Source organism: Petromyzon marinus, unplaced genomic scaffold (genome assembly GCF_048934315.1).
Source record: "Petromyzon marinus isolate PM22_M1 ecotype Great Lakes invasive population unplaced genomic scaffold, UKy_Petmar_22M1.pri1.0 PM_G_Scaffold_15, whole genome shotgun sequence".
NCBI classification, from domain to species: domain Eukaryota; kingdom Metazoa; phylum Chordata; class Hyperoartia; order Petromyzontiformes; family Petromyzontidae; genus Petromyzon; species Petromyzon marinus.
In genome coordinates this window covers 3,690,209-3,716,943 of record NW_027422706.1, presented here as the reverse complement: position 1 = coordinate 3,716,943, position 26,735 = coordinate 3,690,209, and the positions used below count along the sequence as shown (strand labels likewise).

General features: G+C 50.4%; 1 protein-coding gene across 1 annotated transcript; it reads right to left on the bottom strand.

Moving 5' to 3' along the window:
• Window positions 1–4,194: 4,194 nt before the first annotated feature.
• On the bottom strand, window positions 4,195–19,723 carry LOC142910700 (neuronal cell adhesion molecule-like). The gene is made up of 14 exons (XM_076060096.1): window positions 19,531–19,723; window positions 18,332–18,490; window positions 16,589–16,694; window positions 16,177–16,409; window positions 15,583–15,705; window positions 14,694–14,861; window positions 13,887–13,995; window positions 12,873–13,075; window positions 11,068–11,202; window positions 10,428–10,571; window positions 8,973–9,084; window positions 6,595–6,761; window positions 6,134–6,412; window positions 4,195–5,629 (listed from the first exon to the last, which is right to left on the bottom strand). The coding sequence occupies exons 2-14, from the start codon at window positions 18,426–18,428 to the stop codon at window positions 5,364–5,366; spliced, it is 2,142 nt and encodes a 713-aa protein (XP_075916211.1). The 5' UTR covers window positions 18,429–18,490; window positions 19,531–19,723; the 3' UTR covers window positions 4,195–5,363.
• Window positions 19,724–26,735: the final 7,012 nt, after the last annotated feature.

Here is a 26,735-nt window from a genome sequence, read left to right as displayed (position 1 = left end):
TAGCTTAAACACAAGTTTGGTAAAACAGTACTTGTCAAGGTATGACTATACATCAAATATCTGGGGCTATCAATCTCAAGATACCCAATTAATTCACTGCTTACCAATCTACTCTGCCACATTTATAGAGCAATTAATTATCTCAGCATCTCAAAGCACCTTGTATCACAGCTCATCTCAACCATGCCATTGCCCTACGGAAGCCTAGCCTAGGGGATACCCAGTGGCAACCTCCCCTGTGAGTCACAAGGTTCATGCAGCATTGGCCTGCTTGTTTGAATACTGTATTCTCTGGATTATAAGACACACTTCTTTACTCAGTATTTTAAAGAAAAAGTCGGGGTTGTGTCTTATATGGGATATGTGTGTGTGTGTGTGACCAATTTGTATCTGGCCACACACACAGAATTCTGTCAGTGTATGAAGCAAGTTCTCCCCTTCGCTGGCTCAACAATCTGTGTGCTTCGTTGCGGGCGGTGTTGTGACGGAGCAGTCGATCCTGCACTCCATGCTGCCACGGGCATCCACGTCCAAAGAAATTGATGCGGGGCTGCTTTCCATCATCTCCTACCCCGCGTCCGCCGTCGAGGACGTAGACCTTGTGATGATCACCAAGGATGAGATCACCTCCAAGTTGCAGGTGTGTACGCCTGGGTGAGAGTGCCGAATATCCGGACAGGTGCTGGGCCTCCCAGAGGTTGACTCGGTCTTAAATAAGTACTTGGTGCAGTGGGTGCAACACCAACACGAGGGAAAGAAAGGTGGCCGGGCACGGTTCTCACTCGGAGCACATGCTCCAACAGCCTGAAAAAGCTATACGGGGAATCTTTGTGTGTGTGTGTGTAAACCAGGGGTGGGGAACCTCTCCTTATTGAGGACCGAATGTCTTTCAAATGCCTTTGGTGGGCGACATTTATAACAGACACCTCACTTAGCTGTGTTACTGCACCTCAGATAAGCACGGTTGGCTACGTAAGGTGCAAAAGAAGTTCAATTAATACTGCAAGAGGCCTTTGCAGTAACAAAATGGACTTGAGTTTGCTAAAATTAGAAATCACAGTGCAACAATTCGTTTTGCTGCACTGCCCTCTGCTGCCCACAATGCAATTCAGGCAGCTCCCCGCTTTTACGACACAATGCATTCCTGGAAACCCCATTGTAAATCAGACATCGTAAATCGGACCTATTTTCCTATAAACAGTAGGAAATCATTTGCCAATGTGAGTTTCCTTTTATCACCCATATTTAAAAGGCTTTAATAGGTAAAAATCGACAAAAAAATTGAGAATGACAAAAACTCCATATCAAGTCACATCAGAAACCAGACTAACTGTTGAAATGTTTTCGGAGTTACGTCAGAAGATGCCTCCTAAATCAAGTTCCTTTGTCCTAAATCAATCTATGGTGGCATTATATAAACATTGTGAACATGGATCGTAGTAAAGTGGTGGAGACCGCCTGTGTAGCGACATCGGGGGATGTCACTATTGTTCCGGCCCAGAAGGGCTGTGGCGTGCGATGCATTGTCATCGCGTACACCCGTGGTGGGTGTCGTAGCAGCCCTAGCGGGTCTTGGTGAGAGCTGGGATAGCACAGGCACGACACATAGCGCGCAGTGCAGTCTCCCACAAGGGGGAGCAGGAGAGTGTCAGCCCAAGGACAGGGTTGCCTCGGGCCATGGCACTCTGGTTGACCCTGCAGACACACGATCTAGAGTGTTCACAGAGAGGCCCCCAGGTGGGGGGACGAGGAGGCGATCGCGTGTCCGGGGAGAGCTTTCGAGAGGGATCTGGGGGGGAGTTAGAAGGTGGGCGGGGCCAGGGGCGGAGCGGCCCCGACCCGTGGGGGGATATAAGGCGGGTCCCTGAGAGGGACCGGGGTCGCTGCATTCTACAAGCTGAAGCTCCACGTCCACCAGCTTGAAGCTCTGCGTCTCAAGCTGGAAGCTCTACGTCTTACGAGGCAAACACGTGGTCGCGGACCCGAGTGAGGCCCGACCTTTCGTAGCAGTAACTCCTCTGTATAGAGTGGTTAGCTGGGTGGTCACCACCCTAGGCTGTATCTGGTGAAGGGGCCAGTTACCCCTTTGTGTTGTGTGTTACAAATAAATGTGTTGCCTCTACAAAGGAACAATGTCTGCGACTCACTACACCTGTAATATTGAATGATAATAAAAATAACACGGTGATCCATTTATAGACAGCCCAATGGTTTATGATGATCCCCACATTGCCAGGCTGGGGGCTGGGCCGCCCCCCCCCCCGCCCCCCCCCCCCCCCCCACCATGCCCCCGCCCGAGCCACAATAATACTATGTAAGCGCTGTAATAATATTAATATCTAAGGACTTTATAGCAGTAACTGCACGCATCGTGTGGGGGGGGGGGGGGGGGGGGAAGAGGACATTAGACTGTGAAGAAATAGCCGCAGCGCTATGTGTATATTTATTGCATGTTAAACACGTAAAAGAAAATGTCCGGTGTGAGCTCCACTGAACGCACAACACTTGGCGGGGTCCGACCCCCCCCCCCCCCCCCCCCCCAAACAATTGGCGTGAGTTGGTACGGTCGATGTCGCACAATAACTAAATTAATATAGCGAAATCCCATGAAATCGCTAATATGACTAATTGAAAGGTGACGGACATGAAAAAGGAATTGCCTATTCCCACCGTGGGGCTTAGGGCGTGCTGGCTGGCACATTTTTTTCGATGTCAACCCCACGGTTCGAGAGCCAAATCCCTCGCAGGCGCATGCGTGCGTAGACGTTTATAGATAAGAGGAAGATGCGAGCTAATCCAAAAACTAACCTCTATTATGGAGTACGTACGAAGTATAAACGTACGCTAGCGGGTTCGGGGCGAGATGACTGCGACACTGTGCCACACCTCCCCATTGTCAGGTGGTCAGTGGGCACGTTGGACCCTCGCAAATACTTGGGGAGTTTTGGGGTATGGCGGTTGGTCGCAACGCGGGAGAATTGGCACACGTCCAGCAACTGGCAAATTTGCGAAAACTCAACGAGTCCAGCGTTCTCCAACACACAACCGGTGTGCTGCATCAGTAACGAACTGGCACGTTCTGTTTACGTGACACTAAACCTTACTGATTGGCTGTGTCGGGTGGCGGCGGGTTCAACAACACATTTATATAGTCACGCCATCTAACCCAAACACAAACCCACGACTATATAATTTAACCTTCAGCCCAACGCTGATGGGAAGCCACGTGCGGGCACAATGCGCCCAGACAACGCTCCCTCTTTCACCGCCCATCCCGCCCGTTCGTGCCTTGGCAGGAGATGAGAATACGGCGAGCACCCCCGGTGACGAGCGGTACGCGTGCCAGGAGTGCGGAAAGCGGTTCCCCCAGTGACCTGAGCACAAATGATAGCTCAACGAAGTAGTTTATCATCATGATGTGGAAATTCATATCAGCCAAATACTCTAAAAGCATGAACATTAATTCTAACTGTAGAGAGAAAAATCGGAAGACCCGAAGAAAAATCCACGCGATCACAGGGAGACACGCAAACTTCAAATATACAGCAGTTATCGGGGTCAGGATCGAGCAGATGATGTCCTGCACACCAGGCGAGGTAGTTATCATCTAGCCGTCGTTTTAATGGTGTTCGTCCCGTATCATTTATGTTAAGAATTTTGCAACATTTCCGTTCCTTCATTCTCACAGTAATCACCTTAATATGGTGTAATGTGACCGTTGGGTTGGAATGTTTTTGTTTCATATAATTGAAATGTTCACTTAAGTAAAAAAAAACATCATGCCTCTGTAATGAGAGTGGGGCGTTGTTTGCTATGCAGTTATGGTTTATCTGGGGTAAGGGTTTACATCTAGAGCAAAGGTGAAGGGGCGGAGCCACCCGGGAAGCCTCTGGAATGTTCCCGAAGGTTCCATGAGGGGCGTGGCCAGAGGCGGGGTTTAGTCGCCGGGGAGCGTTTATAAGCGGGGGCCAGTGCGAGGTGCGGGGTCGGTGTGAAGAATCAAGAGGAGCTCCCCGTCGTGCTGCCCCATCATCTCCATCGGCCACGTGGCGGCTCGACCTCCAGCCGCTCAACCGCTCCCTAGCGCGCCGTCAGCCAGCGGCACGCTAGGGAGCGGTGAGCGCCACGTGGCACGGGGCAGTGAAGCCGCCTGGGTGGCGATCATTCCGTAGTGAGAGAGACAAGAGACATCTAAGCTGTACCGAAGATTTATTAATAAACGACTTAAGTTCCTATCGTGTCGGAGCCACTTATTACACCTGTATGGGTCAGTGTGGTGAGCCTAAGGGTCTCTGTGTGCGGGTCTATGGGTCTCTGATTGGTGAGTCTATGGGTCTCTGTGTGATGAGTGTATGGGTCTCTGATTGGTGAGTCTATGGGTCTCTTGTTTGGTAAGTCTATGGGTCTCTGATTGGTGAGTATATGGGTCTCTGTTTGGTGAGTGTACGGGTAGGTGTGGTGCGTCTACGGGTCTGTGTGGTGAGTCTACGGGTCTCTGTTGAACTTATTTTGTACCATGCATAGCCAACCACGCTAATCAGAGGTGAGGGGGAAGGACAACAAACTAAACACAATGAGCAATTTTGTGTTTTGTCTCACGTTTATTTTCAGCAGCTGTCAATATAATTCGTGATTGGTGGCTCACTGCACTCACAGTCACCCAGCGTTTGATTGCTCCCTGACCCTGCCCAGTGACGTGACTTCTCCCTGACCTCACCTGTGAACATCACTACTCTGCTGTAAACATGAACGATTTCAAAACACAAAAGCACTTTTAAATCATCTGCATGGAAAACTAATTTCTTTAAAACTGCTTCTTGTGTTTAATTTGTCGTCATTCATAGAGGGTTTTTTTTGGGTTAGATCGTGTAAATATATAAATGTGTCGTTAAAACCCCGTCACCACCCGACACAGCCAACTCAACACAGCACACCGGTTTGTTGGAGAGCCAAGCCACAACATTTACAATCTGAGTATGATGTTTCGCCAGTAATTACAACCAGTTTCATCAGGCAACAGCCAGATTTGTTGTCCTTCCCCCACTCCTCCGATTAGCGCCGTTGGCACCGTACAGGAGTGCGAAATAACTTCAACATACACGAGTATACATACGTATAGCCCCGTCCCACTTGCCCGCTTCCACCAGTGAATCATCCAGGACTAGCGCCGGCATGCTCTCTGAAGGCAAGAGGATCACGGAGTGTGTGAAGTTGGAGGATTTGGATTCATTGGAGGATGAGGTATAAGGGGAGAGAACGGTCACCACGGGGCTAGGGTGCGGAGGGGCTCGGAGGCTGACGACCATGGCAGGGAGATTAAAACAGACGAGATACCTAAAGACGTGAAGGATAAATGAATGTTCCTACATACAAAACAAGTCTGGGTGTATGGGATTTTTCAGTTGCTGATCTCTGGTATTATATTGCCATGAGACTTGATTTACAGTCACAGTGCCACTCCCGCTCACCAAGGGGGCTTGCAGGCGCAGTTGTTGCTGCCGCTTCCTGCCCCACCACGCAACGGACACCACGAACGTCACCAACGTAAGCAACGCCACCACGCCAATCATGGAACTGATGAAGGGGCTCTTAGTCATGGCGGCTGTCTCCTCTTCTGACGAGGAGCGGACTGGGGGGGGGGGGGGGTCACGAGAGCAGAGAAAAGTCCAGCAACAGCGAACGTTATAGTTGCCCATGCCACAACCTATGAATTTTCATCTCCATTAAAAAAAACTGGACCAGACATATTTTACTGCCCTTGGTAACCCTCCTGGCAGAGTGCAGTGCTGACCCCGTGGGATTGTTTTGTCTTTCATAATCAGCAGCCACCATCTATCTACCTGATAAATGAACCCTCCTGGAGACTTTACAAGCCATCACCATCTTTTGCACAACGATCCATCTGGCTCTATTTAAGCTGTTCGGTAAATGAAAAACATCGTGGACTTTATCCACAAATTTTCTTCCAATTGCGTAGGAAATGCACGCAACCACAGGGACAGAGACAATCAAACAATAAACATACAGGCATCGTCAGGGTCAGGATTGAATCCACAAACTCCTGTATACCAGGCAAGGTAGTTAAGATTTTGGCATCACTGCGGTTATGGCGAGAGGGAGGAGAGGGACTCACCATCATCAGCATTGGCACTTCCGATGCTGGCTGGCGTGCGTGGTGATGGTGTGCTCACGCCGTAGTAGCGGTGCCGAGTGGTTGTGGTGGTGCTATCGGTGGTTGTAGCAGCGGTTGCGGCGACTGTTACAGTGGTGGTGGCAGCGGTGGTGGTGGCAGTGGCGGTGGTGATGGAGCTCCAGAGGCCGCTGCCACCGCCGTCCAGCATGCGTGGCGTGGCGCTGGGCCACGCCAGGTCACCGTGTGGCACCGCTCCCGGCTCCGAGCTGTTGCTGGCGACTGTAGGGGGCAGTTTACCAATGGGGGGGGGGGGGGAAGAAAGCGGCGAATGATAGGCAAGCCAGCCTAAATGTTTATAACCGGCAAAGATGTTCCATTTAGGGGATCCACGTTTTCGCAAGCGAGAGAAGTTAGGGCATGAACGTGGTCGAGAAGACCCCTGCTGGATTGCTTTTTCTAACCTTCGACGAAGAGGCGTGCCTGGAGCTGGTCGTAGTGCAGCTTGTTCATCGCAAAGCACGTGTACGTATCGGAGTCGGTACGCAACAGGTTCGAGATGAGCAGCGTGCCGTTGGCAAAGGTTTGGTAACGCTTGCTCAGCAGGGGTCCGCTGTCCTCACCCTTAAACCTGGCGGTGCGCGGCGTAAGCAGAGAGGGAGGGGGGGGGGAGTCTTGACTACCAAGCAACTAAACAAAACAATGTTTATTTTACCAGGTAAGGCGTCACTGAGCTATATAGCTCTTTTTCAGAAGCAACCTGGCTATTGTTGGATGTGTACCCCTTTTTGATAATCAATACATAGTTAATATTCGATTCATAATTATACTACATTTATGTTGAGCTCATTAAGACAGGGCCTTCACTCCTTCCAGCAGAGTTGGGGTCTCGGAAGGGAGGCATCTTTTACACATTCGAAATGAAGGATGTGGGCAGGTGCTCCAAATCGAGGGCAACACATTTATTGTGGTAATCTGTGAAATGCAACAGCACATGTAGCACACACAGCAGATTTCAACCGAGTCACCATTAACCACGTGACTAGTGTACAGGTCAGGTTACTCAATAACAGTTTCCCTTCAACCCAATTCCACTGCTGATAAACCATCTTTGTATTCATTCATAACCTTTACATTTCACTATTCGAATATTACCTTAATCCTAAGCTGTATGTCCATCTAAACCATCCACTTATATTGATATCTTACACCCATTATCTGTACTGTATGTATTGTGCTTGTCACCATTGTATAACTTACTTCTGTACAGGTGTTCTATTCTTAATATCATTACAAGAAGCCATATTCTGGGTGCAATGGCATGGTTATGGAATAGACAGTATTAGGGTTAGATAATTACCAGTATTAACTACAGTAAGTCATCCTTTACAGTGCATAGTGCTAAACCCCCTCCAATTGAATGTATCACAAACTACCAATTCAAAACAACATTTTGGTCCTTTACCTGTAAAATGCAACAGCACGTGGGTCACACAGAAATTCTCAACCGAGTCGCCATTAACCACGTGACTGGTATAGAGGTCAGGTTACTCAATAACCCTGCCACCCACCTACAGGCCCGACTCAATATCGCATGCTGGTGTACACGTGCATTGATGTACTGCACAGCACATAAGGACCTTCACAAAAGCACACTTTACCCCATTATTGCACGAGGAAATAATTTAACGAGTGGTCTATTTATAATGTGCCTCTTATCATTCTCATGCCTATAAATGTATAAATAAGTGACATCGCACGTGAGACCTTCACGGGACATAGGCCCTTTGTCCGAACTAAGTTAGTTAAAATGTGGGTCCTTGCAAGAAGTAGCAAACACCTTACGTGGATATAACATCCGGCATTCTGGTCCAAAAGCTTAGGTTCTACATCCACCCAGGGTCTGGTTGCATTGACCGTAATTCATATTCACGAGAAGGGGCGTGATTTCAAGAGGGGAAATTGCCATTTGATGTTAAACTCAAAGTTCTCAAGTCAGTCTATGCGGGGGCATGACTCCCAGGGGCTACCTCATGAAGAGCACCCACTGGTAATTGTTCTGATGTATCACTGGTAGAATTATTGTTTATTGATATGTTGTTTGGTCTGCTGCGACTTTGTCTTTCCAGACTGGTAGATGGCCGTCTGGTTTTGCCGATGTTTTCCACATACTGTTAAGTTCTTGGAGAGTAAACATTTTTGTTCTAATGCCAGTGTGTTCCCATATTTTCTTAAGGCCACGGCTATATCATTGAGCTTGCATATTTTTCTGTAGTCACTTATCTATTAAATACTCAGCGTTATAGAGGACTGAGTGTCCGAGTGGTTTATTTCGGTGGCATGAGTCGTATTGCTTGAAAAAGCCTCGCCTGGTATACAGGAGGTCGTGTGTTGGATCCCGACCCTGATGGTTCCTGTTGTCTATGTGTAGTCTGCGTTTCTCTCTTTCTCCCCGTGGTGGTTACGTGGATTAGTCTCCAGGTTATGTGGTGTTTTCCCCTCTACATCAACATCATGCATTTAGAGTATTATGGGTCTCTCTGGGTCTTTATGGGCGGTCTGTATATATGAAGTTTGCATGTTCTCCCCATAGTTATGTCGATTTTTCTCCGGGTTCTCTGGTTATCCCTCCACATTCAGAATCAACGTGGAGGTTTAGAGTATTTGGCTGCTATAAGTTTCCACGTGAAGATAAGCCACTTCATCGAGCTATCATTTGTGACAGACAGATGACTTCTGAAAAGAGATAAATGGTAGCTCAGTGGGGTCTTAGCTGATAAAATAAAAAAAAGACTGTTTAGTTAATGAGAGAGTAAAGTAGCCAGGCCAGCGTCGGTCTCACCAGATGATGTTGGGGCGCGGTAACCCAAATACTGCACATTCCATGTACATGACCTGGCCCTCTGTCGCCGTGTACAGCGTGTCTGGCTCCGACAGCATCCGTGGGGGCACGGCTGTGGGAGAGGTGGGGAGGGCGGGATGGGGGGTGGCAGAGATAGGGAGCAGGGGGGAGGTGAGGGAGGGAGGGGGGTTGCTGAGTTAGAGAAATGTTGTGGAACCGCAGCAGAGATGCTAACAGGTGAAGGAGGAGGAGATCTTGGGGGGGGGGGGGGTGGCAGGAGTTGACGACAGAAGATTCAGGAGGGAAGTGAGAGAGAGATTGGAGAATGAGGAGAGCGAATTAGCAAATGTAAGGAGGGGAGGAAGAGCAGAGGGACACACTGAATGGGAGTGCGGAGGAAGGGTGGAGAAGCCCAGAATACAGGAAGTGGAATGTGGAGGGGGAGGGAGGGGGAGGGTTTGAAGGGGGGGAACCAACACGAGAGGAATAAATATGGGGACCGAGAAGACGGAGTTGGAAAGCGAAGATGAGCGAAGTTGAGGAGCGAGATGTTACAAAGTCGAACCGAGACTAGAGAGGTGGCAGAGAAGGAGGACATGGAGGAGGAGATGCAGGGTTTAGCAAGAGAGAGGATGGTGGTGATGGCGAGAAGAGTGAAGACGAAGCCGGGGAGGAGCGACGCTTGTGGGAGGAGCCCCCCTCATCCTCCTTACGTAGCACGGTGGTATGAAAGGATATCATCATACAGCCCCATAGACTCACACAGACACACATAGACTCATACAGAGACCCATAGACTCACACAGAAACTCATTCAGTTTATTTATTTGGTATAGCCCTGTGAGCCATTCGGCTCTTGACTCACACAGAGACCCACAAACTCATACAGATACCTATAGACTCACAGAATCACAGAGAGACCCACAGAATCACACAGACCGATAGACTCACACAGAATCCCACAGACTCACAGAGGCTCATAGACTTATACAGAAACTCAGACTCACACAGAAACCCACAGACTTACAGAGACCCACATAATCACACAGACCGATAGACCACACAGAATCCCACAGAGACCCATAGACTTACACAGAAACTCATTGACTCATGGAGACGCAGACTTACACAGAAACCGATAGACTTTCACAGAAACCGATAGACTTACACAGTGACTTACAGACTCACACAGAGACCCACAGACTCACAGAGACCTACGGAATCACACAGACCGATAGACCACACAGATTCCCACAGAGACCCATAGACTTACACAGAAACTCAGACTCTCACAGAGACCCACAGACTGACACAGACGCACAGACTCACACAGCAACCTATAAACTTACACAGAGACCATAGACTCGCACAGAGACTCAGTTGTCTTTCCCCCGCATCTCCGACTATCATAGTTGGCTACATGCGGCGGTGCGTTACCCACAACCCCCCGCTCACCCAGCACGTTGACGTATGCATTAGCCAGGATGGTGCCGTGCCGGTTTGAGGCCTCACACTGGTATACACCAGTGTCTTCCTCCTCCAGCCAGGTCAGCGTCAGGGAGTCGCCGTCCACCCGCCGTCCTAGCACCTCGGGGGCTTCTGCTCCATCGCACGGCGGTACGACACCCGGCACAGTTTGGCGTGGTCTTGGCACGATTTGCCACGATTTGGAATGGTCTTAGCATGATATGTCATTGTTTGGTAGGATGAATTTAGCACAATATGGCATTATCTGGCTCAATTCGGTAAGTTCTGTGATTTGGCTGAGTGAGTGCGCGACTAGCTGGGTGAGTGTGTGCACATAGCGGATGAGTGAGCGGGTGAGTAAGCGTGTGATTGGTTGACCGAGTGTGTGATTTGTTGTGATTCGTTGACCGAGTGATCGGTTGACAATCGACTGCGAGCGTGAGCATGCGAGTGGATGAGGCGTGTGCACGTGTAAGTCGGTGGACAAGCGGTTGAGTGAGCATGTGATCGGCTGTGAGTGTGTGGACGAGAAAAATTCGAGTGGGTGAGCAAGTGCATAGGTGGGGCAAGTGGCTGAGCAGGTGATGCTGGCCGCCCCCCCCTATTCACACGCCCCCTCGTGTCTCACCATCGATGGGCACGCCGTTGATGAACCATCGGATGGTCGGTGTGGGGATTCCACTTGCACGGCACGTGAGCTCAACGGTGTCCCATAGGGCGTAGTCACGGTTCTCTGGCACTGGAGCGGTCCAGTACGGCTTGGCTGCAGTGGCCGGGAAAGCACGAGGAGGAGGAGGAGGCAGGGGGGGGGGAGAAGGAGGGATTAGACAATGTCCCATGCTTGTAAACTAGACGACACATTTTTGTAACTATTTGTAGTTACCAGGTAAGGTCCGCTGAGCTATGTAGCTCTTTTTCACAGGCGACCTGGCTCTTGAACGAAAAAATCCACGTGACTGTCACATGGCACCAATAAGTGTCAAGGCAGAACAAGAAAGAGGGTGGGGGTCCACCTGTAATAGGGAAAGGCGTCTGATGAAAATTAACAAAGCAAGGTGCCAATCACCATTAGTGTGGCCAGCTTCCTATAAATAGGGACCACCCCACCCGCACCAGACAGCGGAGGGAGAATGGAGGAAGACCCCAGCTGTGTGTCTGCTCACAAGGCTCCAGCCAGCAGCGGGAACAGGAGCAGTCCCCCCAAAACCTCCAAGCATCCCCAGCTGTCAGCAGCAGCTCAGCGTGGACCGTGGGTTATTGGTAACATAAAAACAATACAGATGTCGGTAATGCACCCAGGGCCCTAAGTAACGGTCCCTGTGATTTGTCGGTGGTCACCCGGTGGGGGGGGCAGACTGTACAGAGGAGCAGCAGAGAGGTTGCCTCTGACGTCGCCCCCCTGTCGTGGTGAGGAACCAGCAGGCGGCGGCTCTCTTTCTCCTCGGACTGCGGTGGCAGGCCGGGGTTGGCACCTCCAAGTTGCCTTTCTTGTGAACGCAGCCCGACATCGGGTGGTGAACGCCGGCTGAGGCTAAACGTGCCCTAAGGGTGCTGTGCTTGTGCGTGTGTTCGGGAACCCGTAGCCTCAGGTGTGAGCGTCGGGACAAAGGGGACGTCCTGGGGTATAATGTGAGCACATCGTGTGGTGCAGATAGATGCTGTGGTGTGAAAGCAGGCAGGGGAAGCGTTTCTAAAACTTAAAGACGGAGCGACCCTCTGAAATCGCCTCGGTGTTGACTCGACCCACGCTATAGATGACCGTGACTTGGCTGACCAAAAAGTATAACAGTGGCAGCAATAAAGGTGAGCCTTGAAGTAGGCTAGAACCGAATGCGCCACAGCGAGCACGGGTAAAGAGACACCGTAAACTCCAAATACGCAGCCGGTGTCAGGATCGGGATCAAACCCACGACCTCCTGTGTACCAGTCGAGGTAGTTAACATCTCCTAGCCACTGTGATGATGATGATGATAGACGCAAACTCTGAATATACATCAGCAGGCATCGTCAGGGTTGGGATCTAACCCACGACCTCCTGAATACCAGGCAAGGTAGTTAACATCTCATAGCCATCGTGGCACCCAAATAACAAAGACCCCCTTGCATAGACTTTAACAAACTGTTGAGGCAAGTGCTGTTTGTGAGCAACTCTGAAGGCCGACATGGCACACAAGGGGGTGGGTGGCCAGCACCGTACCCGGCCGCCTTTGTCTCCCCAGTGGCGATATTTACATGCCGCACCAGGTACTCATTTGAGGCCGAGTAGACCTAGGCGAGGCCCAGGACCAGTTTAGATAATCGTCGTTGGCGGTAGTGGCCGACAGTGAGGAGGCGAATCGGAAACTCGAGCTGCTGGGTTCATAGCGGAGTTGCGCTAACACCAAAACCACCACTCCGCCATGCGCACACACGCAGGCACACACGTGCACACACATTCCACGGTGACCGTGACGGTGTGCAGCGCCACGCCCTCGCTGTTGACGGCGCGGCATCGGTAGTCGCCGCCATCGGACTCCGACGCGTTGCGGATGGCCAGCGCTGTGCCGGAGACGGCGGCGAGGGCGGCGGCGAGGGCGGCGGCTTCCTTCGACGACACCGCCCCACCCCACTTGCTCCAGCTCACCTCCGGCGTGGGGCTGCGTGCACACACACGGGGAGTGCACACGCAACGCGCGCACGTGTGTGGAACTAGGGTAGTGTACAGTAGTGTAAAGTGTAGTATGTAGTGTATAGTGTAGTCTGGAAAAAAAAAACCCCTGCCTCTTCAGCGGTGCCGGACGGTAACACTGCGGTGGATGTGAGCAACGCCATGGAGGGAAGGCCAATTGCAAATCGGCTATTCCCTCACGGCGCTTATAGCCCAAACAGCGGCCAAATGCAGGCTCTGGACGAGCGCGAGGAGCTGGTAACCCCTCCACCTTCAATTCAACTACCACTGAACCATGTGCAACATATAGAATGAAGATTGTGCCGGAGGCCCCAGGGGGACAGGCGTCTATGACGTCTCCTGGCTAAACAACAAATTGCAGAGCCACGAGGCTGCATCCTTACCCTTGGGGTTCCTCCAGAAACAGCAAAGAGACACGTGGAATGTTCAAACGCTCAATGCGGAGGAGAGAGCGCCACTCCTCTGTTGGGATCTGGACCGGTACCACCTGGACCTCTCTGGTATTTAGGCAACTGTGGGCTCACAGTAGGGGCCACAGGCGGTGCATCAGCCAGTCATCTCAGTCAGTCGACGCATGGCACCTGGGTCTGCCCCGAGACCTCCTGCTAGCGGGCGTTCGACACTTCACGTGGCCTCGACGTGCACACGGCCTGGCACAAGCGCCGTGGTGATGTCACCGCCACTTAGTGGCGAATGGCGGTTGTTGTTGTTGCACTTGTGTGGGTGTGCGTGTACGTGTGTACATGTGTGTGTGTATGTGTGCATGCGTGTATACGTACAGCCCTTGTGTGATGCACGTCAGCAGCAGCGTTTCCCCAGAGAGGACCATCTTGGTGCTCGTCTCGCCCACAGGCTCCAGGAACACTGGCCGGCTCTTTGACGGACGCTCTGCGTGCATCCACGCATGCGTGGGGAGCGGTGGCACGGTGGTTAGCGCTACACTGTGCTACAAACCTGGCCATGACCTGAGTTTGATTCCCGCTGTAGGGCAACACCGGTGATGATTATCTGAACCGGTCATGGGCCTTCCCTAGGTCGACTCAGCCTCAAATGAGTACCTGGTATGATGTGTAAACATCGCCACTGGGGAGACAAAGGCGGTCGGGCCTGGTGATGGCCACCCACCCTCTTGTCTGCCATGCCGACCTTCATAGGTGCTCGCTAACAGCACTTGCCCCCGACAGTCTGTTGCAGGCACTAACCTGCCACTTTAACACAAAGACAGAGATCCCCCATATAGCCTTCACAGACTGTAGGGGCAAATGCTGTTAGCGAGCACCTATGAAGGCCGGCATGGCACACGAGGGGGTGGGTGGCCAACACCACGCCCGGCCGCCTTTGTCTCCCCAGTGGCGATCTTTTTACGCACCGGACCAGGTACTCATTTCAGATAATCGTCACTGGTGTTGCCCGGGTTCATGGCGCAGCGTAGCGATAACCGCTATGCCACCGCACCCCACATACACAAACTTACACACATGCATGTACGCACACACACGTACACACACACACGTACACACACACACACGTACACACACGCACTTCCCCGCGTTCGCCACCGCCGCCACCACGCCGTCGCCACTCACCGGGTTTGACGACCAGCCGGAGCGGCTGCTTGTACTGGATGGTCCCCGTGTGCGGGTAGCGAGCGTAGCACACGTAGTCACCCCGGTCGCTCGGAAGCACGTTGGCGAAGTAGAGGTCCCCGTCCAAGCCCTGCGACACTCGCGCATCCAGCGGCACTTTCTCCATGGCTGCAGCGCCATCCCGGGGGTAAGGGCGGTGGGCAGTCGGGGGGGTGGGCGGGGGGGGAATTAAGGAGATCGGAATCTTTATTAGGGGTCCACCGCACAAACCGTGGAAGCAGCGGATGCGGATACTTGATGATGCGCAGATGGAAGATGAACAACTCTCCAGTAGTGGTGTGCAACTGCGGTCATCCACGACAGACACCGTAACAACGTAGGATGACGCGAACGCCCGATCCGCAAATACGAAGGAGACGTCGCGGACGTCTCCTTTTTTGGCATCGACACCAGCAGCCACACGAAAAAAGCAGACTCGTGGATACCCATAGATATCCAGACTCACAGAGATGCACAGAGACTCAGGAGACCCAGAGACACCCCTAGAGACCCGTATAAACACATAGACCATGGAGACATCACAGAGATGATTCACCACTCCGCTACTCCCTGTCGACGGGGTCGTCTGGCATGACCACCCGAATGTGACATTGTAGCTGTTGCTCTGCATCCACATCACCAGCCGTACGGAAGCAGAAGAACACGGATGTCCAGTATGGGCACGGGGTCAGCGAGTTACAACAACCAACAATGCAAACAACACGATGGGAGAGAGAGTCGCACGCAAACTGCAAGTATGCAGCACGCGTCATCAGGGTCGGGATCGAACCCACGCCCTCCTGCGTATCAGGCGAGGTAGTCAACATCTCATAGCCACAGTGCCACTCACAGCCGTCCAACCAGAAGACGGTGGGAGGAGGAAAGCCGTGGGGAGGGTGGCAGCGCAGCACGGCCGGGGAGCCCTCGGTGGCCATGATGGGTTGAAGCAGCTCACGGGGCCACAGGGGAGCACCTGCAGGATACAGGCAAAGACTCCCCGTGTAGCCTCAAACAGACCATTGGGGCAAGTGCTGTCGGCGAGCAGCATCACCTGTGAAGGCCGACGTGGCACACGACAGGGTTGGTGGTCAGCACTGCACCCGGGCCGCCTTTGTCTCCCCAATGGTAATGTTTTTACATTTCGCATTAGATACTCGTTTGAGACTGAGTCGACCTAGGGGAGGGCCCAGGACGGGTTCAGTAACAGTCGTTGGTTGTTGTCTAATTAAACCTGACTAAGTGCAGCCAGAGGGACAGCGCACTTTGTGTGTGGGGAGCAGTAGTGTAGCAGTTAGCGCACTGTGTGTGTGGGGAGCGGTGGTGCAGCGGTTAGCACACTGTGTGTGTGTGTGTGTGGGGAGTGGTGGTGCAACGGTTAGCACTCTGTGTGTGTGAGTGGTAGTTCACGGTCCAAGCGTGGCATCATCCCCCCCCCCTCACTCACGCGCCAGCCGCACGGTGATGTTTGCGGTGAGTGCCGTGCCGGCCCGGTTCTCCGCCGAGCAGCGGTAGACCCCCTCATAGGCCTCCACGGTGATGCTGTCATCGCCGTAATCCGCGGACGCCGCCACCACCGCCGCCATGTCTACAGTGAAGGTGCCCGAACTTTTCCCATGCCGCCTCACGTGGGGGTTGCTGTCCGGGTCAAAGCTCCGGCCATCTTTGCTCCACCAGAACCTGCAGCACAAACGGGAAGGGAGGGAGGGGGAGGGGAGAGAAGGGAGGGAGAGAGTTAATAAGAGATGGAGGGAGGAAGGGGTGGAGGGAGGTGGGGAGGGAGGGCTAAGTCGGGAGGGAGGGACGGAGGGAGGGGATGGAGGTTGGGACGGAGGGATGGAGGGAGGTGGGGAGCGTACTTGGGCGTTGGGTTGCCGTGTGCCTCACACTCCACCACAATGTTGTCCCGTGGGTCCACGATGTAATCCACCCGCGATTGCCGGGTGATGGACGGAGGCTGAGTAACTGCAAGAGATCAACGGGTTAACAAACCGTGGCAGCAGCAGCAGCAGAAGAAGAAGAAGCGGATACCTGACAATGCAGCAAATGTAAAATAATAAGAACTCTCCGTCAGTGGTGCAACTGCGGTCATCCAGAACAGACACCCAGACACCGTAATAACCTACAACGACCCACTGCCCGATCCACAAATACGAAGTAGGAGACATCACAGTGTCACCGGCTCGCCATATCCCTCTCCTGCCGTGGCCATAACGAGGGGACAGGCCGTTGAATACAGACAACCACAACAGACGAGATCGGAGGCGACGAGTGGATACTCCGCGTTGTGTTCTGCCCTCCTCCTGAGGATCGAGTGATTCCACCACCGAGGGACACCAGAGGGTCGTTGCACGGCAACTCGTTATTTCCAAGTGTTCTGAGGAGCATTTGTGCTTCTGCAATGGTGACCAGGTGCACACCGATCGACCCAACGTCCCACAGCACCTCACTGCTCAATCCCCATACAGCGTCCATCTGAATCTGAATAGGTGCCCTGTACCCTGAATTGATTACTCCACTGGTGGGCATTGCCTACTGTGCAGTCACGTGAGTCTATGGGTCCAATCTAAGGTCATCATTAACTCCGTTGGATAATTATACGTGCGGTTCGTTACAATCAAGCCCATAGCGGTTACATTAGCGATGATGATACACAACTCTGTGACTGCTCCTGACGTGGTTATCTGGGCTTGGCCACCTGCATGTGAAATTGTAGTTGTTGCTCTGGAATTGACATCAGCCATAGGGAAGAAGGAGATGGCTCATAGATATCCATACAGATCCAGACTCAGAGACTCACAGACACTCGGAGACCCATAGAAAGTTGTAGAGACTCAAAGACCCATAGAGACTCACGTAGACTCATAGGCACCCACAGAGACTCAAAGAGATCCACGGAGACTCAGACCCAGAGACTCTTGTAGACCCAGGCTCAGAGAGCCCTATAGAGATCCATAGACTCAGAGAGACCCCATTGTGTCCCAGTGTCCCATTGTGTCCCAATGTCCCATTGTGTCCAGTTGTGTCCCATTGAGCCCTGTTGTGTCCCATTGTGTCCCAATGTCCCATTGTGTCCCATTGGGTCCCATTGTGTCCAGTTGTGTCCCATTGTGTCCAGTTGTGTCCCATTGTGTCCCGCTATGTCCCATTGTGTCCCATTGTGTCCCGCTGTGTCCCATTGTGTCCCGTTGTGTCCCATTGTGTCCAGTTGTGTCCCATTGAGCCCTGTTGTGTCCCATTGTGTCCTGCTGTGTCCCATTGTGTCCCGTTGTGTCCCATTGTGTCCAGTTGTGTCCCATTGAGCCCTGTTGTGTCCCATTGTGTCCCAGTGTCCCATTGTGTCCAGTTGTGTCCCATTGAGCCCTGTTGTGTCCCATTGTGTCCCAGTGTGTCCCAGTGTCCCATTGTGTCCCATTGTGTCCAGTTGTGTCCCATTTGTGACAGGAAAAGGCGGCTTCTGAAAAAGAGCGACAGAGCAGCTGAGTGGGGCTTCCTTGGTAAGATAAAGACATCGTTTAGTTGATAGACTTTGGTGGGCGATTGGTGGGTGTAGTGTTGTAGAGGGGGTATCAGCTGGGAGAGGGGGGGTGTTTGCTACTCACCGCCAAGGGGCAGGACGAGGGGGTGGTCACAAAGAGCGCCAAGCAGAGATGCCAGCAACGCCACGAAGCAGGCGGTGGTGGTGGAGAAAGCCTCCATCGGGGTGGGGGCCGGGCGGATGGTCGGACCGGGGGGGTGGGGTGGGGGCTTCCTTCACTTGGCTAGGAGAGGAGGAAAGGGGGGAGGAAGAGGGGAGGAAGAAGGGGCGGAGGAGATGGAGAGGCAGGAGGGGGAAGGATGGGAGGGAGATTTGAAGGCCTTACAATGGAATAAGTAATATTGAAAAAAAACTTTTAAAACGCTTTATTCAAATGTACCGTACTAGTAATGGAAGAACTCCACGACTCCAGGAAGTGGCCCCGAAGCTTGCCACAATGTAAAGGGGACCGTGGGCAATTACAGCCAGCGTCAGTTGAGCGTGGACAATTAGACCCAAGCCGAAAGATGACGTATAAAAATGAATGTTTAAAAATATATTTTTAATGATTGAATATCGTATTGTCATCAGTATGACACAAGTATACTAAGTTTGCAGTCGATACCACATTTGGAAGTGGGTTAAAATTGAGTTACAAGATTTGAGGACACAACAACAACAGAGTGAGTTCAATAAAAGCGTGTTGAGTACAATCTCACGCGGCGTTCGGGTTTTCTCCCTGTTGTTTGTGTACTAAAAGCTGTCTGGGAAGCCAATTTCAGCTTTCTGCCTCGTCGGCAAGTATCCTGGAGGTGTTTTAGAAATACAGATGAAGGTTTTCACCCCGACGAGCTATGAAGCTCTCTTACACAAACGTCGAGGAAGGGCACGGGGTCAGAACATGAGGACAATCACTACAAAGACACGATACGTTCAACGTGAAGAAAAGGAAGACAATACACTTTTAAAAATGTATAAATTATCTGTACATCGATTAAATGTACATGGTAGTCCCCGACTTACGACGGAGATGCGTTACGACGAACCCCATCGTAGGTCAAAAAATATCGTAAGTCGAAGATGGCCTTAGCCTACCCAGGAGTCTTAAAGAATGCTGATAATTTAGCAAAACACAGCAATTTACAGTAGCGTACTGTATAAACTATACACTGTATGTATTGATTAATTACAATACTGTATTGCTCGGTAAAATGTAAAGTAAACACCAGGGTAAATTCTTAGCCTACCTATATGAACTGCAATTTCATTCTTGCTCTCACTCACCCACACAGGCGGAGGAGGAGGTGAGGATGAGAGGGCTTGGCTGAGGAGGTGTCAGTGGCAGCAACACAGCCACAGCAATGGTGGAGCAGCAGCAGCAGCAGTCCAGTAAAAAGCCAGCCAGCACGCGACTTGACTACAGCCAGCGTCTTTGTTCAGGGCTCAGGAGGCGAAGTTGTTGACTCAGCCCTGTTGACTCAACACGCCCCTTAGCAAGGGGTGGCTTAAGCTCTGGCAAATAGGCGATGGTTTCCGCCGAGTTGTGTGGATTAAAGTTTCACATTCCTGGGATGCATTGCCCAGTACTCACGTCTAGAGTCAACATCGGCGTATACACACAACGACAAAGATCCCCCTTGTAGCCTTAACAGACTGTAGGGTCAAGTGCTGTTAGCGAGCACCTATGAAGGCCGGAACGGTACACGAGGGGGTGGGTGGCCAGCACCACGCCCGACCGCCTTTGTCTCCCGAGTGGCAATGTTTACACACCACACAAGGTACTCATTTGAGGCTGAGTCGACCTAGGGGAGGCCCGGGACCGGTTCAGATAATCGTCACTGGTGTTGGCCGTGAGCGGGAATCGAACCCGCGTCGCCAGGTTCATAGTGCAGCGTAGCGCTAACCGCTACACTACCGCTCCCCACACACACATATACATACACACACACAAATACAGTGAGGGAAGAAAGTATTTGATCCCCTGCTGATTTTGTACGTTTGCCCACTCACAAAGAAATGATCAGTCTATAATTTTAATGGTAGGTTTATTTGAACAGTGAGCGACAGAATAACAACAAGAAAATCTAGAAAAACGCATGTCAAAAATGTTATAAATTGATTTGCATTTTAATGAGGAAAATAAGTATTTGACCCCCTCTCAATCAGAAAGATTTCTGGCTCCCAGATGTCTTTTATACAGGTAACGAGCTGAGATTAGGAGCACACTCTTAAAGGGAGTGCTCCTAATCTCAGCTTGTTACCTGTATAAAAGACACCTGTCCACAGAAGCAATCAATCAATCAGATTCCAAACTCTCCACCATGGCTAAGACCAAAGAGCTCTCCAAGGATGTCAGGGACAAGATTGTAGACCTACACAAGGCTGGAATGGGCTACAAGACCATTGCCAAGCAGCTTCGTGAGAAGGTGACAACAGTTGGTGCGATTATTCGCAAATGGAAGAAACACAAAAGAACTGTCAATCTCCCTCGGCCTGGGGCTCCATGCAAGATCTCACCTCGTGGAGTTGCAATGATCATGAGAACGGTGAGGAATCAGCCCAGAACTACACGGGAGGATCTTGTCAATGATCTCAAGGCAGCTGGGACCATAGTCACCAAAAAAACAATTGGTAACACACTACAACGTGAAGGACTGAAATCCAAAATCGATCCTGAGATGTGTACAAACCTGGTGGCCAACTACAAGAAACGTCTGACCTCTGTGATTGCCAACAAGGGTTTTGCCACCAAGTACTAAATCATGTTTTGCAGAGGGATCAAATACTTAATTCCCTCATTAAAATGCACATCAATTTATAACATTTTTGAAATGCGTTTTTCTGGATTTTGTTGTTGTTATTCTGTCTCTCACTGTTCAAATAAACCTACCATTAAAATTATAGACTGATCATTTCTTTGTCAGTGGGCAAACCTACAAAATCAGCAGGGCATCAAATAGTTTTTTCCCTCACTGTATACACACACACATATACACACACATATATACACACACACATATATACAGGGCTGGTTGGGTGGGTGAGTGGGGTGTTTGTTTTTGGCATCATCCGAGATAGTGCTTTGGCGCGCGGCAGTCACACACACAAAAGACAAAGATCCCCCGTATAGCCTTAACAGACTGTAGGAGCAAGTGCTGTTAGCGAGCAGCACCTATGAAGACCGGCACGGCACACGAGGGGGTGGGTGGCCAGCACCACGCCCGACCGCCTTTGTCTTTCTCTCCGGGCGGCGCACGATTCTGCTCGCAGCTCCTCACTCACTCTCAGAACTCACCAATTGTATTCGCGCCGCGGCCCTCAGCTTCTCGCAACTCTTATCGCTCATCAAAATCCTTGACTCTGGAAAGCAACTCAAAATATCAGGGTAAATGTAGAATAAAACTTTCAGCGACGCTGTCGGTCAGCACCCAGCAACACTTCACCCCTCTCCTCTGCAAGACGAAGTTGCATGATCGTTTGTCCTTGCTTATATGTGAAATAAAGTGAATAAAAAAATAACGACGTCGTGATATGTATACAAAAATCACGACTTTGTGATATTTTTAATATTTTTTAATTCACAGTCTGTTCAAGGCTACACGGGGGATCTTTGTCTTTGTGTTGGGTGCTAACAACACTTGCCCCAACAGTCTGTTCAGGCTACATGGGGGATCATTGTCTTTGTGTTAGGTGCTCACTAACAGCACTTGCCCTAACAGTCTGCTCAGGTTATACGGGGGATCTTTGTCTTTGTGTTAGGTGCTCGCTAACAGCACTTGCCCTAACAGTCTGCTCAGGTTATACGGGGGATCTTTGTCTTTGTGTTGGGTGCTAACAGCACTTGCCCCAACAGTCTGTTAAGGCTATACTGGGGATCTTTGTATTTGTGTTAGGTGCTCGCTAACAGCACTTGCCCCAACAGTCTGTGTGTGTGTACACTGTGTGTGTACACTGTGAGTGTGTACACTGTGTGTGTCCACTCTGTGTGTACACTGTATGTGTGTACACTGTGTGTGTGTACACTGTGTGTGTGTACACACACACAGTGTACACACACACAGTGTACACACGCAGTGTAGACTGTGTGTGTACACTGCGTGTGTACACTGTGTGTGTCCACTCTGTGTGTACACTGTGTGTGTGTACACGGTGTGTACACTGTGTGTGTGTACACTGTGTGTGTGTGCACTGTGTGTGTGTGTCCACTCTGTGTGTACACTGTGTGTGTGTACACTGTGTGTACACTGTGTGTGTGTACACTGTGTGTGTCCACTCTGTGTGTACACTGTGTATACACTGTGTGTGTACACTGTGTGTGTGTACTGTGTGTGTGTGTACACTGTGTGTGTGTACACTGTGTGTGTGTGCACTGTGTGTGTGGACACTGTGTGTGTAGTGGGGGGCACAGATGGTGCATTGGCCAGTCATCTCAGTCAGTCGACCCATGGCATCTTTTCATCAATTTATTATTTTCAATTTATAATTTTTATTTGTTACTAATTTTATAAAAATGTTAATTTAGAATTTTTATCTTTCATTTTGTTTATTTTTTGTTTTCTATCTACGTGACTTTACCGAAAGAACCAGGAATATGGCAGTGCATTCTCTATTTGTTGCAGAGGTTTAAGGTTCAAACCCGACAGGCACACCTGGCTACCCCAGTAACATTCACCACAATATGCGCAGTCTGCTTAACAGCGGATGTAAAACAGTATTGTGTCACTCAAAACGCACGGGTCATTGCGTGTTGGTGTCACGGTCAAAATTGTGGTTAATTCCAGACATTATCCAGAATCTCCACAAGGGAGATGACGCGTCAATGATCGCCCCCTTACCGACAGACTCATGCCACGTGCAGGCGGGTGTAGGGCCACCTTGTGCCACACAGGGGCAGCTGCCACTTAGGGGCACCCTTCGATTGTTTGAGATGAGATTCGATACGAAACACCGAGTAGGCAAGCGACTTATGAGTGCAAATATGTTGCTTATAACGTAGTGAATCCATAATAGAAGTTTTTTGGGTTTCATCGCGTAAATATATAAATGTTGTGTCGTTAAAACCCGCCACCACCCGACACAGCCAACTAGTAAGGGTTGTCACGTAAACAGAACGTGCCAATTCGTCACTAGCACAGCACAAGTGTATAGTGTAGTGTATATAGTAGTGTATAGTGTAGTGTATATAGTAGTGTATAGTGTAGTGTATATAGTAGTGTATAGTGTAGTGTATATAGTAGTGTATAGTGTAGTGTATATAGTAGTGTATAGTGTAGTGTATATAGTAGTGTACTAGCACAGCATTAGCGTGTAGTGTATAGTGTAGTGTATATTGTAGTGTGTAGTGTATAGTGCAGTGTATATAGTAGTGTATAGTGTAGTGTATATAGTAGTGTATAGTGTAGTGTATATAGTAGTGTATAGTGTAGTGTATATAGTAGTGTACTAGCACAGCACTAGCGTGTAGTGTGTAGTGTAGTGTATATTGTAGTGTATAGTAGTGTGTAGTGTAGTGTATAGTGTATGGTACTAGCACAGCACTAGTGTGTAGTGTATAGTGTAGTGTATAGTGTAGTGTACTAGCACAGCACTAGTGTATAGTGTAGAGTGTAGTGTATAGTGTAGTGTACTAACACAGCACTAGTGTGTAGTGTATAGTGTAGTGTATAGTGTAGTGTAGTGTATAGTGTAGTGTACTAGCAAAGCACTAGTGTGTAGTGTAGTGTATAGTGTAGTGTATAGTGTAGTGTATAGTAGTGCATAGTGTAGAGTAGTTTAGTGTATAGTGTATTGTACTAGCACAGCACTAATGTGCAGTGTAGTGTATAGTGTAGTTTACTAGCACAGCACTAGTGTGTAGTGTAGTGTATAGTGTAGTGTACTAGCACAACACTATTGTGTAGTGTAGTGTATTGTGTAGGGTATAGTGTAGTGTACTAGCACAGCACTAGGGTGTAGTGTAGTGTATAGTGTAGTGTATAGTGTAGTGTAGAGTAGTGTAGTGTATAGTGTAGTGTACTAGCACTGCACTAGTGTGTAGTGTAGTGTATAGTGTAGTGTATAGTGTAGTGTATAGTGTAGTGTACTAGCACTGCACTAGTGTGTAGTGTAGTGTATAGTGCAATGTATAGTGTAGTGTATAGTGTAGTGTACTATCACAGCACTAGTGTGTAGTGTATAGTGTAGTGTACTAGCACAGCACGAGTCTGTAGTGTAGAGTAGTGTAGTGTATAGTGTAGTGTATAGTGTAGTGTATAGTGTAGAGTATAGTGTACTAGCACAGCATGTGTGTAGTGTAGAGTAGTGTATAGTATAGTGTACTAGCACAGCACGAGTGTGTAGTGTAGTGTATAGTGTAGTGTATAATAGTGTATAGTGTAGTGTAGAGTAGTGTAGTGTATAGTGCAGTGTACTAGCACAGCACTAGTGTGTAGTGTATAGTGTAGTGTACTAGCACAGCGCTAGTGTAGTGTATAGTGTAATGTATAATAGTGTATAGTGTAGTGTAGAGTAGTGTAGTGTATAGTGCAGTGTACTAGCACAGCACTAGTGTGTAGTGTATAGTGTAGTGTACTAGCACAGCGCTAGTGTAGTGTATAGTGTAGTGTAGAGTAGTTTAGTGTATAGTGTAGTGTACTAGCACAGCACTAGTGTAGTGTATAGTGTAGTGTAGAGTAAAGTCACGTAGAATGAGAATAAAATAATAAATTGATAAAATAAAATAACACAACAATATTCTCACGACGTTTCGGCCACAACACAAGCGGCCTTCATCAGGTGAAGGGGCGAGACTGTCTGGTAGGACAGCGCTGGAGCGCTGTGACTTTACCGAAAGAACCAAAGAAGATGAATCATTGCAGTCACGAAAGCTTTAAATCGAAATTTAGTGTAGAGTAGTTTAGTGTATAGTGTAGTGTACTAGCACAGCACTAGTGTGTAGTGTATTGTACTAGCACAGCACTAGTGTGTAGTGTGTAGTGTATTGTATAGTGTAGTGTACTAGCACAGCACTAGTGTGTAGTGTAGTGTGTAATATAGTGTAGAGTAGTTTAGTGTATAGTGTAGTGTACTAGCACAGCACTAGTGTGTAGTGTATAGTGTAGTGTACTAGCACAGCACTAGTGTGTATTGTAGTGTATAGTGTAGTAGTGTGTAGTGTAGTGTATTTCATACAGCTGCGGGGACATGCCCCTTGCACTGCACACAATTTTTATATCCATGTAATGAGTGGCTCCGACACGGTAAAGACTTGAAGTTTGTTTATTAATAAATATTCGCACAGACTTGTTCCTCTCTCTCTCTGCGGATGTCCACCCGCGCTCACCCCGCTCACCAACACGCCGCCGGCTGATGGCGGCGTGTTGGTGAGTGGGGTGAGCGGGGTAAGCGCCATGTGGCCATAAACCCACTCACCAACACGCCGCCGGCTGACGGCGCGCTGGGGAGCGGCTGAGCGGCTGGAGGTCTCGACGCCACGTGGCCGGTGGAGATGGCGGGGCAGCAGCAGCTATGGGGAGCTCCTCTCGATCTTCAACACCGACCCCTAACGTTGCTGTGCCCCCGGCTTATAAACGCTCCACGGAGGCTAAGCCCCGCCTCTGGCCACGCCCCTCTTGGAACCTTCAGGAACGTTTCAGAGGCTTCCCTGGTGGATCCTTTCACCCAGATGTAATACCCACTATAGATAAACACAGCCTGTATAAGGTAATTCAGTTCGATCCTCCACACATTTCGAACCGCTTTTAATGAACGCACGCCCAGTGTCAATTGTGGCATTCGGCAAAGGTAACTTTAAACCTAATGTCAAAATAATTAACGTCCACAAACAAACGATAACCATCAAACGAGGAAGGACACCAGTTCAATCCCTGGTTGGGGGCCGACTCAGCCCAACATGTCTACAACAACTCCACGTCCGAGGCTCGAACGCAAAAAGACGGAAACCTCCCCAGGGTTCCACGTGGAGACCTGGGGACACTTGGAGGCATTTTGACACCACCCACCACCCCCGCACGGTGCGATGCTGAGACGCTTGGAGCAGGCCGCACACACCCCCCTCCATCCTCCCCTTCCTCCCTCCCCCCTTCCCTCCCACCCCTCTCTCCCCTCCCTCCTCCCCTCCCTCCCTTCCACCCCTCCCCTCCCTCCCACCCCTCTCTTCCCTCCCTATCTCCCTCACCCACTGCTCGTCCCTCCTGACCCCCCCCTCCCAAACTGATGATACGGGTTCCATCTCAGCGTCATTGCCTGTCGCAGTCGCTCCATCCACTCACGCCCCCTCCGACCCCTCTCCCCGCCCCCCCCTGCACCCCTTCCCTCCGCCCTCCCTCCTCCTCCCCCTCTCTCCACCCCTCCCCCCGCTCCACCCACCCCTCCTCCCTCCGCCTCCTCTATAACCCCCCCTCCCCCAACTCTGCTCCCTCCACCTCTCCCCCCGCGCCCCGCCGTGCCCCCCCCGGCGTGTCTCCACGCCTCCTCCGTCGGGTTGAAGT